General features: G+C 41.1%; 1 protein-coding gene across 4 annotated transcripts in view; it reads left to right on the top strand.

Annotated features, from left to right (window-relative positions):
* LOC116674188 (FERM, ARHGEF and pleckstrin domain-containing protein 1) overlaps nt 1–19,439 on the top strand; it is a 52,633-nt gene that overhangs the window by 14,278 nt on the left and 18,916 nt on the right. For 3 of the 4 annotated variants that reach the window (XM_032506719.1, XM_032506716.1, XM_032506715.1), the window contains exons 3-10: nt 10,470–10,574; nt 11,503–11,545; nt 11,740–11,818; nt 15,037–15,134; nt 16,273–16,387; nt 17,981–18,128; nt 18,890–18,985; nt 19,091–19,257. In XM_032506719.1, coding sequence (XP_032362610.1) covers nt 10,470–10,574; nt 11,503–11,545; nt 11,740–11,818; nt 15,037–15,134; nt 16,273–16,387; nt 17,981–18,128; nt 18,890–18,985; nt 19,091–19,257 — 851 coding nt within the window. The remainder of the gene's footprint in view (nt 1–10,469; nt 10,575–11,502; nt 11,546–11,739; nt 11,819–15,036; nt 15,135–16,272; nt 16,388–17,980; nt 18,129–18,889; nt 18,986–19,090; nt 19,258–19,439) is intronic. The other variant, XM_032506718.1, reaches the window with a different exon arrangement.

Genomic DNA, 19,439 nt, shown 5'->3' with positions numbered 1-19,439 from the left:
TGATAAAATTGCGATTAATTGTGCAGACCTAGTTTAGCACTACCGTGAAGAAATCATTTTCACCGACGTCTCTCTAACTGGACCCAGAAGAACTCTTGAAATATAAGCCAGTTACTATAAATATTGTGATGAAAATGATCACTGCATTGTTTACAAGTTTGTATTGTCATTCCATTCTTGCAGGCGGGATATTGATTATTTCTTGTATTTGGTCATGCTGTTGTTTTAAACACATTGGGAAATTAACCATTATCCGCTAGCCAAATCCTGGTCGATTTATCATCACAACCAGACACCATGGAGGGAAGCCAAAACTCATTTGGAGCTCCTGTTGTATTTGAAAAATTATTCTGGCTGAGGTCAAAAATAGAGGCTGCACTTGGGCATACATGTTGGTGACACAGCAGGACTTCAGCTTCAGGCAGCACACTGTTTTTCCTAATCAGATAATTTATAAGAGATTATGGCTTTTAAATTTCCCTCTCTTCCACCTGAAAACTAAACCTAATTCAATGCAGCAAGGCAGTGAGGGGGAGCTTGAAAAAGTCAATATGGAGTAAAATGAACAATGTACTGTTCTTTCTCCGGCGTGAATTGGACAGGTCTGTATGAGTTGTTTTTGTGGCTCTACTTTTTTAGCTGGCTCTGCTGACATAAATCTGCACCTGATGATGTGTAGTATAGGTGATTAAGTGCTTTAATTTCCCCCAGAAACACAACCTATGTAATTTTTAAAAAATCACGTTTTTGTTTTTTGTATTTACTGTTCGCCCATTACTGTCCACCTGCAGTTTGGACGGCAGCAATGAGTATGGAGAGGACTGAAACTGAACTCAAGTGTTCAGTTCACTTTTTGATTAGAAAAGAACAGCGTAAGTGGGCATGCAAAGAGTTTAGAAAGCAGCTTAAACTCCCAGTGTCAGTTTCAGTATCCTTAATAAGTGTTAACCATGGCTCCTTCTTACACCTTTCTAAGGCCTCGCTCAATCTCTGTCGCAGATCTGGACCAGGCCCCTGTAACTTCGTGTGTGTGTGTGTGTGTGTGTGTGTGTGTGTGTGTGTGTGTGTGTGTGTGTGTGTGTGTGTGTGTGTGTGTGTGTGTGTGTGTGTGTGTGTGTGTGTGTGTGTGTGTGTGTGTGTGTGTGTGTGTGTGTGTGTGTGTGTGTGTGTGTGTGTGTGTGTGTGTGTGTGTGTGTGTGTGTGTGTGTGTGTGTGTGTGTTCTCTTTCAATAGGTGAAGTGTCTTAATCTCTTTTCTTGCTCCCCCCTTGTCTCCGTTTTGGATGTTTTCCAGAAGCCTCAGTGGAATTCAATAGCGTCTCCCCTGCTGTGTCCCTGAGTCTCCAGCCGTTTGTTTCTCGAAGAAAGTAGCAGGGGAATGTGGCCTGAAATGTAATGTTTGGGAGGAAAAGTAGTTTTGTTTTTCACTTTTCTCTTACTTTAATTATCACTCTTTTCCCCCCTTTCTCTCAGACTTTATGCTCCTTTCTCTCGAGCCATTTCATCATGCTTATCTCGTCATTCCCATCATAATTCACTGCAGACTTCTGAGGGCACTCTTCCTTTACAGCCCTAATTGGGATTTTCCAATGATGAATCATTGTCACTACTTTGCTGGCATTGGCTGGGATTGATTTATGTGTTTTGAAGTGTGTTCATTCTTACTCTCAAATGCATTGAGTGATTTATTTGGTGCTTTCCCCCATATCACTGCTATTTGGTTACATTTCATTTGAAGTTGAGTGGCTGCAGAGATTGTAACTTTGGTGTTAATGATAAAATGTGTTTTTGATTGACATGCATTGATGCCACTGAGATATCCAGTTTGAATTACATTGAAGATTTTTGACTGTGGCATAATTAAAATGCTATTACCAACATGTAAATCATGCGTTCATCCTCATAACCACAAACACATGTGTTTACTGCACGCCTAGTTTAATTGTTAAATTGCGTTTTCACACCCTTTTTTGGCTCATAAATCATCTGTTTCAGCAACATGTGCACAAACAAAAAATCATGTCAACCAGGCATCTGTGATTTGCTTTAAAGGTCCCATGACATGGTGCTTTTTGGATGCTTTATATAGACCTTAATGGTCCCCTAATACTGTATCTACAGTGTCTTTCCAGAGATTCAGCCCTGGTGCAGAATTACAGCCACTAGAGCCAGTCCCACAATGAGCTTTCCTTGATGATAAATCAAAAGGAAAACCTCACACCAAAACTTCACTTCCTGAGGTTTTTTAACATTAATATGCGTTCCACCAGCCTGCCTTTGGTCCCCCAGTGGCTAGAAATGGTGATAGGTGTAAACCAAGCCCTGGGGATCCTGCTCTGCCTTTGAGAAAATGAAAGCTCAGATGGGCCGATCTGGAATTTATGAGGTCATAAGGAGCAAGGTTACCTCCCCTTTCTCTGCTCTGGTCTTTGCCTCACTTTTCTCCCCTGTCTTCAGTGTTATCATTCTATAGATAATGTCAGAATGTCAGATAGACGACAGTGTTGGCTTCTATAACTAATAATAATACATCTTTGGCATATTAGGAACCATCATTTAAAGCTAAACCATGGATAGGGATTGTCTTCTCACAGCATCTACAAGTGTACTCACGGTACTGTGAGACACTTTAGATAAAAGCCTGCACGATTTCCATTTTATCAACTTGTGTCTCGAGCTCCAGAGGCTTTTAAGAAACAAAGCAGCCCTGTTGCGAGATTTACAGACCTCATTAATGCACAAGGCGTAGTACAAACGTACCGACCACCATCTACACAAGACTCCAATTGCTTTTTTAATGGTACAACATTGTGCATATGTTCCCCTCTGCTGCTCGATTTAATTGTCTGCCTGAGGTATGCTGTGAACACACACACACACACACACACACACACTGTTGTCTTCAGAGCAGCCTGTAGGCATTTTAACCTCCCCCATCAGGGGCTGTTGCCTGTTTCATTTCCCACTGTGCCTTGCTGTCACTGCTGACAATGCGAGCAGGTATTTTGCCAACACGCTGTTTATTCAACAGTCCAGTTAGGTGTGTGTGTGAGTGTGTGTCTGTCTTCTCTGGCTAGGTTAAGCCGTTTAACCTAATCTGAACAAGAAAATGTGATTGGTGGCCAGTCGAGGAGGGAGGAAGCCTATCCCAGCTGTCCTGCTATTCAGTGTATGTTTTTACCCTTTTTTTTTTAGTTAGTTGTACTGTTAAGGCTCGCAGCATTCTTTAGCCTCATACCAGGGTTATATTGATGAAGTACAGGTACTAAAATGTTTTAGAGTACCTGAGTTCAAATAGTGTACATTAGGTCATGATTTTGCATAAACCATATAAATGATTCCTTTCCTAAATACCCCATCTTTCAAGATGGTACATTGGCACCTACAGGCTATAGGGAAAACATTTTCCTAACTCTATCATAAACTAAGCAGTTGGTGGGTTAACCACTGTACAACACACAGTAGGGATGAAGAACAACAGTGGGGGGGGATCACCTTTATCATTCCTCATTTGTGAAGTTGCTTTATCAAGTAAAGCTGTTGCATCAATTCTAAAGCTGAAAAAATAGCACTCTGACAATGAATTTAACATGACACTATTAAACCAGATTTGATGGTCTACTGTTTAGGCTATTGAACATTGCAGAGACTCAATTATTCTAAGGTTTGCGGAACCACTGCTTAAGTAAATGTTCTGGGACAAAATCCTAGCATGCGTACTAACGAATAAAGTAGAAAAACATCAGTAAGACTCTTTTTAAAAGATTCAAACTCTTTATAAGAATTTCTGTAGCTGTCTTGACGTTGTTCTGTTTAAGCTGTGTCCTCTCTGTTGATTTTTGGCCCATTGATCTGCAGTTTAGCAGCAGGACACGACATACTCTACCTACAAAACTTTTAGAATATCATCATAAAATGGGTTGAGGGTGCGCCCCAGGTAGGCTGACGCCTGCAGCGGCCCTGGTTCGTATCCAACCTGCGGCCCTTTGCTGCGTGTCATCCCCCCTCTCTCTCTCTCTCTCCTCTCAGCTCCATCTTCGACTCCTCTCGACTCCTCATCTCTCTCCTCTCGTCTCTCTCTCTCTCTCTCCTTCTCTCTCTCTCTCACTCCTCCTCCCCCTCTCCCCCCCCCCCTTTCCTGTCATCCACTGTCTCGGTTCGAATAAAGGGAAAAGACCCAAAAAAATAATCTTCAAAAAAAACAAATACAGATTTACAGCTCAAATTACACCTTAGTACTCATATTCACAGCCCGGCAGGAGTTAGGTTCAGGTAATTCCCTGGTGCTCTCTCAGCAGGGTGTAACTATCTCCTTTTATTTTCAGACTTCCCATATCTCTCACTTCTCTCTCTTTGTCACAGAAAGGTCCATTTCTGGGCTATTGCTGCAAAAATGTGAGTGAAAAAACATCCAGTAATGGTACAATTTTAAAACGTCAAAGCAATGACACATTCTTCTCTCATCTGCCTGACAAAGATCCCTGCTGGAATTCATAGCAGGGGACTGAAGCAAGAAACTGAAACGCTTTGAGGTGTTTCTTTTCCTGCCTTTTCCCCCGTGGAGAGTTCTTATCATCAGTCTCACCCATCTGGTTTCTATCCCTGTTGACATTAGTCTGAGTGCAGGACTGCACAGAAGTACCTTTTAAACATCCCCTTACTTTACGCCAGTTTGCCTCAAGTCATAATCTTTTTTGTCATGTATGTCTTAAAACTTGTTTTGAAAATCCCAGTTCTGCAGGGGCAGCAAGATATCTTGATTTAAATTTCCGCAAAGCATGAGAAGTTTCGATACTTCCCTTTCCAAGTTTATCATTGTTGCAGTGGGGCATCAAATCCAAATCATCCAAATGTAATCTATCATAACTACAAATGTCATGTGCGTCCGTTTATTGGGCTGGGGTGTGTTCATAGGTCATTTGTATCAGTAACGCTGTGGGGCTCTCTGAAAACCCTCAGCACACCATGGCAGATGGTGAGAATATTTTACTTGGCCGTGGTTTGCAGGGCAAGACAGGATCCGAAGAAAGGGAGAGTGAAGGAAAATGTTGGAAGACAAACAAAGTAATGAATAGGTAAAATATGTCTGTCACCTTTTTATGGTAAATGGAAAACTGACTTGAGATAATATGAGAGTGAGATACAGATTGAACTTTAAGCTATGGACACAGACAACTGGTGTGACTGCTTTACTAACTTGCTTGGGAGAAAGATAGAAAGAGGCCTGTTACTTTAATTGATGCATGTTCATTAGCCATTCATCTCTAAACATAAAGGAAGCATCGGCCACAGATAAACAGTGACAATAGGAGAGAATAAAGACTAAAGAGAGAAAGTGAAGTGAAATAGATGTAGGTTTTCTTAGCTATAGGTCTCAAGGGGCAAACGGGCAACTGGAGAGTAGAATAGAGTGAGCAATTACTTTGACATACGACATTCCAGTTTAGCCAGCATGAGAGAGGTCTTGGATTAAAAGGAAGTAGGACAATGTGTGTGTCTGCTGAATCTAGTAGACAAGAGCTCCAAAGAAAAAGAAAGATATTCAATTGCTAATCAAATTGCATTGTAAGCTCTGTTGGACACATTTTCTGAGGCGCAGTTTTGTAAATTTACAATCAGGGTTTGCTGTAGCAGTCTCCAGCCTTGGTTACTGTCAGTAGCACAAACCTGAAACACTCACTGCGTGGGATCTACCACATTCAATGTGCCCTCTGACCGTAATGTATATTTTTATGCTCAGTTGTGAAACACAACCCCTCCTAACATACACTTAGTTCCAAGGGCACCACTATTATTGAATCTAGTTTGCTGCAAGAAAAGGTCAACAGAAAGAGGAAGCAGTTGCCACAGCTGCAGACAGCCCTTGTGACTCTCACTTGCTGAAAAACAACCATTTATTTGGCGGCACTGCCCTGTCCCATCAATAAAGATGTGTCATGTTTTCCTCGTTAGCTGTTTCACAAACAAGAACTTTGACATTTTTCCAAGGACACACTGATAGAATGCAAATATACATGCTGGTTTATGTTTCTTTTCCCACGCCTGGTGCTATTTTGATGACTTCTTGAGGCTCTACTCGGAAGTTATTTTTTCAGCTCGGGTGATGGTTGCCCAGCTTAAAGCCAGAATCCACTGATGGACAGATGGTTTTCAAGGCTCACTGCCTTGAAGTGGGCTACACCTGCTAGCCTTCTTAATATCTTAAAATACAAAAGCCATGTTACTGTGGGGCAATGGGTAAAACTGGACACTGCCTTTAAGGACATGATCTTGGCCCTTTCAGGCTGTTTTCACAGTACAGAGTTGCAGCAGGAAAGTTTGACTTCAATAGTTTTTCCAGACTCTTTAATTGTGTGTCTGCATGCGAGCATGCATGCCAATGAATGTGTCACTGTGTGCATATGCTACAGAGAGAGTGCTTTATATGTCTGGGTTTGCAGAGCATCATTCCACTTCTGCTAGATAAGACAAAAATCAAGTTCCAAGATAAAAATGTGTCTGTGTGCAAGTGATCGAGCATAAGCGTGTGTTTCTGGCTGACTAAGAAAGGCTCATTGATGGTAGTTGCTGAATGAAGGGATTGTGATTTGAACTGAAAGAACCTCAGTCTGTGCTCCACAGGGCCCAGTCTGCTCTTCTCAGCTGAAAAATGTAGGCGCATACACATTTGGTTATTTTTATACCTTCAAATTATCAATCTACGGACTTGTAGAAGATTCCTACTTTCCCAATTTGATACCCAGTAAGTGCAACACCAAACCTTTTTTTTTTTTAAATTATATTTTACTATAAACAAAACCTATATATATCTTGTTTGACCTCTGCCGGGTGACCATTTCCTGTGCTGAAACTGTTGCCCAGATGAGAGCAGATCATGAGAACAGACCGTTTCATTTCAAGTGCCACTTCAGTATAGTAAGCAGCATTGGCTTTGTTTTTGAAAAGGTTACAGCTTGAACAAACAGACCCTAACTACCTGTCACAACACATTGTCAGGTGTTTAGTTTGAAACTTTGGATTGTAAATAGGCGCTCCCACTAAGCAAGGGAAAGTGCAGTTTTTGCAGTTTTATGAACAAAAATTAAAATTAGGGTGAATCTGAAGCCTCTTAAAGTCAGTACAGCACATGAGAGCAGCTGTATCTACCTGGTAAACCTTTAGACGGTCCACCATAGAAATGTCTGGAAGTAAGTGTGACATTTAAATACTAAAAATGTCTGCTCGATAATAGATTTTATAAAAGATTTCACAAAAAAACCTACCCTTTGGACTTTCAGAGTTCCCCTTATCTGTTTCCAGGGCTGTTATTTCTATCCAGAAAGTGCTAGAAGTGTCACAAACTAAAGTAGAAAGGAAAGGAGCGTCTGACTTTTCCAACACAACTTTCCTATGGAAGAGATAAATGACATCTCTTCTGCTACCGAAGAATCCTTGACCTTTTTGATGTTGACCATTTGAGACACGCCCATTGCTTGATACAAAGTTGGCTTACGTTGCTAGTGAGGGGGGGGGATTAGCAACTTAGCGGTCAAATCAGAAACTTACAGGTGTTATCTCAGATAGTGGGAAACTATGCCTGTCAGTGAAAGGTCTACACAGTATTTTGAGTGCTCTTCTGAGTGTTCACAGTAGTAATTTATCAGTCCTATGTTTGTTTCACCACTTCTAAACCAACATGTGTCAATTTTGAGGTTATCAGGCTTTACAAGTTTCATTTTCTACACTTGACTTTGAAGTCTGAAGCCGACTTATTTCATCACTTGCTTTTCCAGATTCAGTGAACTTGGCCAGCTACTGTTTGTTGTTCTTAGAGGGTGTCTACAGTGCCCAAAAACGAGCTGAGTCTGACCACGCCTATTGGGTTTAAAGTCAGTTTGGGCTTCTGCTATCTTCACTTTCCAGCACTTCTGCTCTTGCCTTTTCATTACAGCTTCTTTTCACACAGTTGAGGTTAAAGTTAGGTCTTTTTTCAGACGCGATGCTGTCAGGTGGGTGACACGTGTTTGGGACGCCCGTGTTATTCTAAGTGGTATTGATATTTAAAGATTTCACCACCATTTCCTCAATGACATTGCCCTTTGCATTCCAGTGTCTTACATTACCTAAAAGTGAAATGGGATAGCTCCCCGATGCTTGCACACAGGCTTACTGTAGTTATTGGAGAAGGGTTTGCTGATATTAAAGGAAATTGCTTTTACCTAAAACATACTTGGAAATCCTCCTCAGTCTAATAAAGTTCCCCTTGTGCGACGTGGTCTGCTGAACCTAGCTTTCCAAGCGTTTTCAGCTTCTTGCTCGTGCTTTCCTGTTGCGAGTCCTCTCCTTTTCTGTGCAGGACTGTGATTTGCACCCGCAAAAAAGCAGAAAAACACATGGCTGATACTGACATCTTCATGACGTCATCTTACCGAAGTAAGAGATATAAAAATACGTTGTTTTGTTTGTCTTTTTCTTCCCTCATTTTCCTCTTTTCCTCAGTCTGTAGAGTCTAGATCTTGAACGGCATACTCTGCTGTCTTCCTCTTCCTGGGTCACATCACGATGAAGCGTCTGCGTCTCAGCATTGTTTTCAGAAAACTGGACCCTGCAATGTTGGAGTTGGACATTTCTTGACAGCGTGTCTATGCAAGTCTTAATAAAGCAAATTTAAAATGTGCATAGTTGACCAAAAGCACTGTTTAATCAAAAAACAATGCAAATGGGGTGAAAAAGATGTTGTTTTTTACACAAATAAATGCATTCAGCGCCTAGCTTCTCTTTTGCCTGTTGCTCCGCCTCCTCTTCTCCTTCCCCCCTCTTAACCTCCTTTAAACCAAGATTACCACTACCCAGGAATCCCTGAGCTTTGCTCGTAACTGTGGCATCCATCAAGATGAACTTGCAGTCTCTCTGTCATAGCATGCACACGGGATGTTGTCTAGTCAGTTTGTATCTCAGCTGTCTGACAGCAGAATGACTACCATTGTTGTTTCTAGAGGCCTGGATTGTGTGTGTGTGGGTGTGTGTGTGTGTGTGTGTGTGTGTGGTGTGTTGTGTGTGTGGTGTGTGTTGTGTGTGTGTGTGTGTGTTGTGTGTGTGTGTGTGTGTGTGTGTGTGTGTGTGTGGTGTGTGTGTGTGTGTGTGTGTGTGTGTGTGGTGTGTGTGTGTGTGTGTGTGTGTGTGTTTGTGTGTAGTATGTGGGTGTGTCCCTGCAGACAGGCTGACCACACAGAAACAGATGGACACACACAAACACACACGGTAGCCAGATGGTGACAGATTTGGCTCACACCTTGGCCTTCGCCGCTCTGATTCCTCTCCTCCTCATTTTTCTTCTCTGCCTTGTTTCCGCTCTTCCTCTATTACTTTCCAACTACAGCGTAGATCACAACTGCACATGCTTATGTTTTTTATGTTTTAAGTACTTTGAATGATCTGCTACGTCCTGCTATTTGTCCTCTATTACAGTTTGCTTAAACAAAAGGTGTAAAGAGGAAAGATGAGCCAATGTGTTATGTAAAAACGTGTATGAGTAATAGTGTATCTATTATAATTACATCTGCCTGTCAAATTTAATGGATGTTTTCCATCAAACAACTACATACTCCCTAGAGCCTCACCAGACTCACTGAATGTATAATAATAGTACACTTGTAACTCTTCAGGGTGGTACCGTTTAGCTTGAGCTGCCTGGGCTAATTTTGGGGTTTGGTTCCACGTCTGTCTATTTAGGAAATCCCAAATTCTGGAGAAAAGGTTGTTTGGTAAAACATTGGTATACACAGTACATGCTAATAACGCATAGCTATCTCTGCATTGCCAGCATCAGGTATAGCTGCATCATTAGACAGATAGAGCACACACACACACACACACACACACACACACACACACACACACACACACACACACACACACACACACACACACACACACACACACACACACACACACACACACACACACACACACACACACACACACACACACTCTTTTTTCCAGGGGCATTGTGGTTGTTATTCTGTTCTGAACACTCCCAGTTGAGCCTTTGCCTCCAGCTATTCATTAGACCCAAATGTGAAGCCTAGACCACACATCAGGTCAAAGGTCAGCGGCTCGTTAAGTGAGGAGAGGCTTGTTAAAAAAAGTAAAAATCTACGAGTCAGGATTTTTCAGAGCTTCTCACCTTTTCTTACAGGGTTATTTTTTTTAATTAGACTTATTTGAAAATAAGGTAAAATTCGTAGGAAAGGTTGATGACACGTGTGGAGACTTGATAGGTTTAAATCCCTTGCAGATAACCTTTGAAAAAGACTTTATTCCTGATCTCCTCTCAGTTCCATTACCAGCACTCCCTTGATGAGATGCTGTGTGACTGCTGTGGCATTTGCATTACTTTCCTCTTCTCACCTCCCCTGTCCTCCAGTTACTTCTTTTATTTTTAATCTAATTTGCTTTCCCCCCCCCCACACCCATGTTCTTCTCTTGCAGCAACGTTCCCCCGGCAAAGTGCTGTTTGACCTGGTTTGCGTTCATCTCAACCTGTCAGAGGGAGACTATTTTGGACTGGAGTACCAAGACCAGCGCAAGATGACGGTGAGGGGCACACTTACAGTGGTATTTATTACCATATATTCTGTTTTGCAGAATATCTAGTCATTGCAACAAATTATTTTCACAATAGTACAATACACGTATACTCTTTTTTTCAGTGCAATATCTCTGAACTAGAAAGCCTAATTTTCTTGTTGTACCGTTACTTATGTCTTCCATTACAAAATGAACACAATAAATAATAATTTCTTTGTGACCTTTGCCTGCAGCTACAATCTAGGGGGAAACATTTAACAGAATCGTTGTCTTGTTTGTCGTCTAGTTTAAAACCTCAGATCTACTTTTATCATCTAAAATGTTTCTGAGGATTTGCCTAGTAGAATCTGCATTAGTGCGTAAAAAAAGCTGCTAATGAAGGAATACTTTGGTGTACTCAAACACTGGACTCTATCTAGGGAAATATCTTTCACTTAATAAACTGTAACTAATTGCTTGTGTATCCTGGAGAGTCTTTTGCTTTTGTGCAAAGCAAGTCAACAATCCAACAACAATAACTGACAGATATATTATGTTGTATGTACAGATCAAGGAAAGTCCTATATTTCCAATTATTAGTACAACAGTACAAAGTTATTTCTAGGAAACCTCAGAAGAAATAATGGGAAATGTCTGAATTGTACTGAAAGGATTTAATATGTTTATACCAGATGGAGATTTTTACACTACTCATTGCCATTTATGTAACATTTGGAGTGCAAATGAACTAAGGTGACGCAGTCCCAGCTCAAATCAGGATTATTTATAGATGTGGTTATGGCAGTCCCTCTGATATGCTATTGAAGTATTAAACCAACAATCCGTAGAAGGGCCACAGTCATTCCCACCGCAGAATTTTAGGAAAAAATCCTCAAGTTTCATCAAGTCTTTGATGAAGAGTACTCTTAGTCAGGTTGTGATCTGTCGTCCGTAGGTGTGGCTGGATCTGCTGAAGCCGACTCTGAAACAGATCAGACGTGAGTATTTTCAACATGACTGATTTAAAAACACATTTACATTATTCTGTCTTACATTTTGAGTGTCTCCGCAGTGAGAACAGCCAGCCATGCCCCACGAATTGCAGTCATTTAGTAAACGTTACACACTGATGAACTCAAATCGTTCTAAATCAGACACCGATTTCTTCCTTAATAACCATCTCCTCCTCCAGGGCCTAAAAACACCATCCTTCGTTTTGTGGTAAAGTTCTTCCCTCCTGACCACACACAGCTCTTGGAGGAGCTGACTCGGTAAGTCTTCTCCACACAGTAACCACACCTATCTGAGGAAGAACTTTGTAGATTAAAAGACATGTTGTTTTGCTTTTGGTTTTCTGTCTGGCCAGAATGTTTTTCAGTCCTTTTTTAGGAGGAGTTTCCCAGCTGTGTCTGAACATTAAGCAGAGGCCTTATTACAATATCTTTGAATCTTCTTTTGTACTTTTTGTTGTCCTCGGTCAGCCACTTACCAACACTTTTATATCCTCATGCCATGACATCAAACAAGCTTTTCTTTTCCTCTGTGGACCCAAACAAAAAAATGGAGTCATTCATTTGGGAACAAGGCTCATTAAAAACTTAGTTTTTCCAAATCAGCTGAAATGAATGAAATGAATGCTTTGACCACTTTTGATCCTTAGTTTTGGTTTTTATTGTGAAAAAAGACGTACGATTGTCACTCTGGAAGATATATTTTGGTGTTACATCAATCTAAGACACCCAGCTGTATCTGGAGAAGCAACTTTTTTTCTCTTCCTGTTAGCATTCAAAGATGAAATCATATAGAACAAATGTTCCACCTGTTCCCTCCGTTTCAACTCTTTGTTGTAAATTATCAACCACCATCTTGTCTGCCTGTTGGTTTTGTTTAGAGTGGCAGGTCCAGACTGCACAGTCTGTAAGCATATTCAAGACTTCATCAACAGTACAGCACCATTTTGCATCACCTAACCAAAGCGTTTGACCTGCTGCCCCATTTTCCCATGATGCTGTGTTTCCTTCCCTCTAACTGCCCAGCTGGGTTAACTTGAGACCAGAGCCAAGCAGGAAGCAAGCCTCCCATCTGTGAGGGGTTCTCTTAAGATTGAATAAAGTTACAATTAAACCCCTGTTGTAATACTATTTACAGTCCACGATAGCCATTCAGTTTATTTACATTCTGAAATGACCTCTCTATATAGGTGTTTTTTTGTTAGTGGCATTTAAATTGCCCTCATATGCCAGAATCTCTGCAGAAATGGGAGACTTTTAAGACCGCTTCGAGAAAGCATAGCACTGTTTATTATATTTCACTTTTTTAGTACCTCCCAGCAGGATTTCACAATCAGTCCTAATGCTTCTTAAATTCAGATAAGACCTTTTAATCCGTTCTAAGGCCTTTTATCAGGAAAATGGAATTCAGTTTTAAGACTTTTCAAGACTTGCAGATACACTGAGAGGGATTCAGTGGAGACGATGCATTCATCTAATCCAGTCTTAACTTAATATCTGCCTCTCTGTTCACTTTGGTGCAGCTGAATCAGAGCTGTATGAAGTTACTGCAGGAAATGCAATGCAATGTGTTTGACACTGAGGTTTGTGCACACTGCTATTGAACACCGAAATGCAACAACAAGACAAGCGTTTACCATCAACCAGGACTGAAATCTTGAGGATTATATCTCTAATTTCACATGAGAATATTATCACCAGTTCAGAACGCTTTGCATAGTTTTCACTGACGATGTTTGGCCTCTCAGCTGGCCAGTTTATTCCACTGACCTCATATTGTCTTGAGGTGAGCCAGCTGACTCCAGCGTTGAACAGGAAGTGGGAACATAGCCGGTTTTTCCCCCTCTTTTGTTTAACTCTCACAGCATTTCACTTGTTGTCAGTGTTTCCTTTGATGGTTAATGTGTAAGAGTTTTTTGAAGATATACTGTATCATGCTTCTATTAGCCTTTTATTCAAAATGGGACATAGGCCATCGGTGCTGCTTTAATATGATGCCGGCAGGATTCTATTTCATAGTACGCACAAAAACCGCCACAGCTCTCATACAGTAGCTCGTATTTGCAGAAGAGTTGTGCAGAAGGCCAAATGCACATCACACAGCCAGCCACATAGAAACACACATGCACACATTCCAGGTTTCCACGGGGTCTTAAAAAGTCTACAATTTCAAAAAGAATCAATATTTAAGCCTTTAAAACTCTTCAACGAGCTGAAGCCTTGTGTTCTAGGTCTCAAATGTTCCTACTTCTATGCAACACTACCTCTAATGCTCATTGAACATTTTTATTCTGTGATGTTGTAGTTCTTTCTTTCGCTAATCCAAATATAATTAACCGTGTATGTACAGAACATTCATACTCTGTCACTTTTATTCAATTTTAATAATTTTTCAACTTTGCGAGTACTTCTTCTGCATTTTGTTGTTTTTTTATGATATGATAAAGGTCTTAAATCTGACTTGTTGAAACCGGCAGAAACCGTGACACTCTCACACAATATTCATAGTTTCACACATGGTCAGAGTAATATCTGTAATGACTTTCAACAAAACTAATATAGGCCTATCTAAATAAGCCACTGAGGGGCGAACGCGTAAAGTTGTTTCAGACACAGAAAAAAGAAAAAAAGAAAAAGAGAGATACAAAAACAAAAAAAGGTTTGCAGGATGCGTACAGGATTACAGCTGCCGGCACCACTGATAGCGGTGAAGACTATTATTGTTGAACAGAAAGAGAATTTAGATGCTAAATGTTGTACGTTGTTACATTTCTTTCCCATGTTGCTAATACATTAAGTAAAATAGCACTTTGGTATCTTTTATGAGTTTGAACTGGCATGATGTATTTTTCACTCTAAATTGGTGCAGCGTCTTAAATAGTAAAATGACCCGAGGCTAAAATAAAAAGATATTGAAACTCGCCAAAGCCTCATTAACTTTATTCGAGAGATAATCATGCAGTTATAAACGGTGGATTTGGATATCACATAAAAAGCTGCTGCGGACAGTTAATCACACACTTATACACACATGGCTACACTCTGAATGTGCACCTCTGCCAGTCCACTATTTGTCCTTCAACAGAAAGAACAAGAGCTGGTGAATCAGCTGACTGAATGTGTTTGTTCTTCCATTGGCTTCATTGTTACCCTGAAATATATAAAAAAATCCAAGCAGAAAGAGTTTATGGACTGTGTATGTTTTGTCTTTGAGCTGATTGTGTGTGTGTGGGTGGGTGTATGTGACTTTACTTATGAAGTCCACATCAAGTTTAATGATTAACCAAAAAGGGCATAAACTCAATTAGGGTTTGAGGTCAGTGGATTCAAATTATCAGCTGTGTGTATAATTACCAACTGTTTGATGGTAAGCTAATAACCTTTTTTAACTCTTTGCTTTCTGTCTTATTTCCCTCCCACACTCTCCTGTATTTCTGTCTGTGTTGTGTCTTTTATTCTCTCTCCGTCTCTGTCTCTAGGTATCTGTTTGCCCTGCAGATTAAACACGACCTGGCATGCGGTCATCTCATCTGTAACGACACCAGCGCTGCTCTCATGGTTTCCCACATCATTCAGTGTAAGTCCATATCACACACAATTATGTGTAGTTTTTGAATCCATCATGGATGGGGAAAAAGAAGTCACAGTTCTCTCTCACGCGCCGGGTGACGAATATCACGCTGTAAATGTTGGCATTACTGTTAAATAAAGCCGTAACACACAGTTAATGTCAGAGTAACGAAAGCCCATCACTTTAACAGCTTGAAGAAGCCAGCAATTTTAGGGTTTCCATGTCTAAAATGAACTTTAGTTCTCATTGTGGGACCCAATTTAATGAAAAATCAAAGCAAAATGGAAGACTGACTATAAATCACCAAACACACAAACACATAACATATATTCCCTTTTGGGGTATTTCAGCTGCTCTTACTCTAGTTTAATTTTAAACTGGTTTAGTTGAATACTTATAACCCTAATGGGAAGAAGATCTCATCATCTTTTGTCAGGAGTCAGTTTGCTCCAGCAGGACAGATGCTTGCCAGCATGAGACCATGATGCCAGATCATATGTTGCCCTCCTGTCCCTCTTTCTTTATTCCATTGTCTTTCCAGTTACATAAAGCATCAGTGGTCTCCTATAGTTAGATATTTGAATTAAGGGAACACTTTATTTCCATCACACAGCACCTGCTCCTAAAGCTATATGTCTTCATTGCAGCGGCCGTTATGTGAAGGATGTAGAATTTATGGATTCAATTCAGTCTTGCAGACAGCGGCAGGGCACCTACACACACAGCATGCTGTATAATATCACATGGTTGCCGTGGTAACCACCAGTGCTGTGGCCTGTATTTGCACCTGCGGGTGGTGGTACACTACACTACGAGGGTTTATTATTGCTTGTATTGAACAGATGGAGAGGCACGCATCAGCACACTTCATCGGATGTACAGCAGAGTAGATTAGGACGGGGTATTAATAAGAAACTATCTTGAATAGAGGCAGGTAAAATAAAACTGCATGTTTTCCTTGTTATGTTGTACATAGTTAGATTCATTCATCTTTAGCTTGGCCATTTCCTCTTTTCCTCAGCAATCTACATCTTTATTTAATCCTCCCATCCCATTTCTCTCTTCTCTTTTTCACTCCAAATAAATATTAAATTCTCACCCTTCTGCCACCTCTCCTCCATCGCCTTTTCTCTCTCTCCATCAGCCGAGATAGGAGATTTTGATGAAACCCAGAGCTGGCAGCATCTCCTCCACAATAAGTACCTGCCCGACCAGGACGCCATCAGAGACAAGATCACTGACTGCCACCGCAAGCATGTGTGAGTTATCACACACATGTCCACACATGCATTAACTGCATGTTCAGGCTCACATGGACACATTTGGTTTAAGTAGATAAAGGTAGGGTGCTCTACAAGCAATGGTATCCCATTAAAGTAGCAAATTAGCATAAATTGAATGTTTTGTATAGAGATCCCTCTATACAAAACATTCAATTTATACTATAAAGTATGGAAAATCACTTGTTTTATATGACCAATGTTGCAAAAGCCAAAGTTGGCAATAACATAAAACTTGGAAAAGCAACAAATACTCACTTTTGAGAAGCTGGAATTGGCAAATAGTTTGCTTCTTTTTTTTTGTACAAAAAAAAAGTTATTATTGTGACTCACCGCTAATGCATGGAATACGGCGTGCTTCTAAATTTAAAAAAATCTTTCATCTCTCAAATGTTTGAAAATGCTTTGAATATTCATTTTACATGAAAAACTTAATTAATCCAGTTACACAATTCCACAAGCAACACTGTTTGCCTGTAAATAACTGGTCAAGATTATACTTTCTTGAAAAACAATAATGAGCTAAACTTTAGTCTGACTGGGGATCAGTTGTCACAAACACACACACACACACACACACACACACACACACACACACACACACACACACACACACACACTTCAACGGCAAGTCTCGTCTCACAAACACAGCGATGTTTATCTCTTTATTCAAATGTGTGCGTTCACAAACACACCCATTACACCCAAACCATAAGTCTCTCTCCTGCAGAGATGATTATCTTTGCAGCCACAACTCACACACTCATGCACACACACGTACAGTACACACTTTTAATCTCTCCCCCGCAGAGGTGGCTATCTGCAAACATACCACATTGCACTCCCTCTGTGCCCCTGCGACCACACTTTGTCCCAGCCCACCTCTCTTCTCATTTGCATTATAGCAGTGCTTTACGCACCGCTGTTTGCAAATACATCACAAATGGATTTCCTTGTTTTGTTCTGAACATGCAAATTGCCCTAAAACCGGTCCCTAACCACATATAGGTGCTGAAAACCAAACCACTGACTTGTTGATTATTTGTTACAGTCACACGGTGAACCACATACACTTTCTGTGGCCTCCTGCCCCCCCTTCCTCTCCAATCCCTCAGCCTCCCTTAGCTGACGCAGGAAGGAAGTGGCTAATTCAGCAGCTCATACAGGAAACAGGAAGCTATTTTCATTTTGGGAGGAAACAAACTTCTTTTGTGGCAGATATTTTTTGCCCGCCCACAGTGGGTATGGCTATCTAATCCTGTTGTGTATTTCCTATTTTTTGATTTTACACTTGCAATAAATCTGCAGTAGAAACCTGGAATGGCTCATGTCTAGCAGCTGGAACATACAGTACAGACAGTGACACTGGGGGAGAGATAAATGGAGGGAAGTGCTCTAACAGTCCCCGGTGCCCACCTTTATCTCTGGAGACACTAATTTTAAGCTAACAGAACAGAAAAAGAAGAAAGTATGATTTTTGTTGTTGTGTCTTTCTTCAGCTTGAGGAAGCTGCTGATTGATGATGTTGATTGATGGATAATTAATGGCTTGATTGATCACTCTTCTCCACAGTGGGCAGACTCCTGCAGAGTCAGACTACCAGCTGCTGGAAATCGCTCGGCGTTTGGAGATGTACGGTGTTCGTCTGCACCCAGCCAAGGACCGAGAGGGTACTAAACTCAGTCTGGCTGTGGCGCACATTGGTGTGCTGGTTTTCCAGGTAAAACCATAAAAATCTGACCTAAAAACCTACCTAAAATCTGTAATTGTTTTTGCTGAAAAATTAGTTCTACAGTCAAGAACAAGGCTGCATAACCAGATTTGAGTTGTAAATTCCTTAAATGTTTTCTGGAAGAAGGTTATGCATAATATTTTGTAGGAATGTTTTTGGGCTAATTTCTCTCGACTTCTGCTGTTTGGGTGGAGTGTGACCTTTATTAACCTCTTCTCTGTTTGCACATATCCTTTTGAAGATATTCTTGTGGTTTGGCACCTCCACTCACTCCACAACTGTGCAAGCTCTTAACTAATTAGGGGAGAAGAATGTGAATGTGTGCTTTTGTTTTGGGATAAGATGTAGAGAAAACTAGAAAGTACATCTATATGTTGTGTATTGGGTTTATAGGAAATAAATAATACACGTTTGCGATATGGACATTATATTAGTATATGCCTAGAAGTTAAGTCAGATTGACAATTACAGCAAGACTCAAGCTGAGACAAAATACTTTTATGTTTGGGGCGACCTCTAGCTCACCCAGTGGGAGCGTTCGCCCCATGTTGGCTGAGTCCTGCAGCGGCGCGTGTTCGAGTCCGACCTGCTGCCCTTTGCTGCATGTCTTTCATGCCTATCAACTGGAATGAAGGGAAAAAGCCTCCCCAAAAAAAGATTGAAAAAAGAATACTTTGATGTTTATTCTCCATTGAGAATTTGAGGCATTCATGAATATTAATCTGTTTCTCATAATGTCTTTATTCCAGGGGTACACAAAAATTAACGCCTTCAACTGGTCCAAGGTTCGCAAGCTCAGCTTCAAACGCAAACGGTTCCTAATCAAGCTGAGAGCAGACCCCGCTGTAAGTCCACATAACACCTCAGCCTTTACTTATTTCTTCTGTCCGTCCTGCATTTCTCCTTCCCTCCATCCATACTTACAGTATATCTGTCTCTGCGTCTTCCAGCAGAATGCCCACCATGACACGCTGGAGTTTGCCATGGCCAGCAGGGATTGCTGTAAAATCTTCTGGAAGATCTGTGTAGAGTATCACGCCTTCTTCAGGCTCTTCGAGGAGCCCAAGCCCAAACCCAAGCCCATCCTCTTCACCAGAGGATCCTCCTTCCGGTTCAGGTGAGGAGAGGACAGAAATTGAAATGATAGAAAACTACTGCATGGGCATGCAGATAGCGCAGTGGTCTGTGCGGATGCCCATGTACAGAGGCTTGCTCTTCGACGCGGCCAGCCCGGGTTCGATTCCGGCCTGTGGCCCCTTTGCTGCATGTCGCTCCCCCCTCTCTCTCTCTCCCCCTTTC

Source organism: Etheostoma spectabile, chromosome 24, assembly GCF_008692095.1.
Source record: "Etheostoma spectabile isolate EspeVRDwgs_2016 chromosome 24, UIUC_Espe_1.0, whole genome shotgun sequence".
NCBI classification, from domain to species: Eukaryota; Metazoa; Chordata; class Actinopteri; order Perciformes; family Percidae; genus Etheostoma; species Etheostoma spectabile.
The sequence above is the reverse complement of the archived record's forward strand: the minus strand, read 5'-3'. Positions and strand labels throughout refer to the sequence as shown.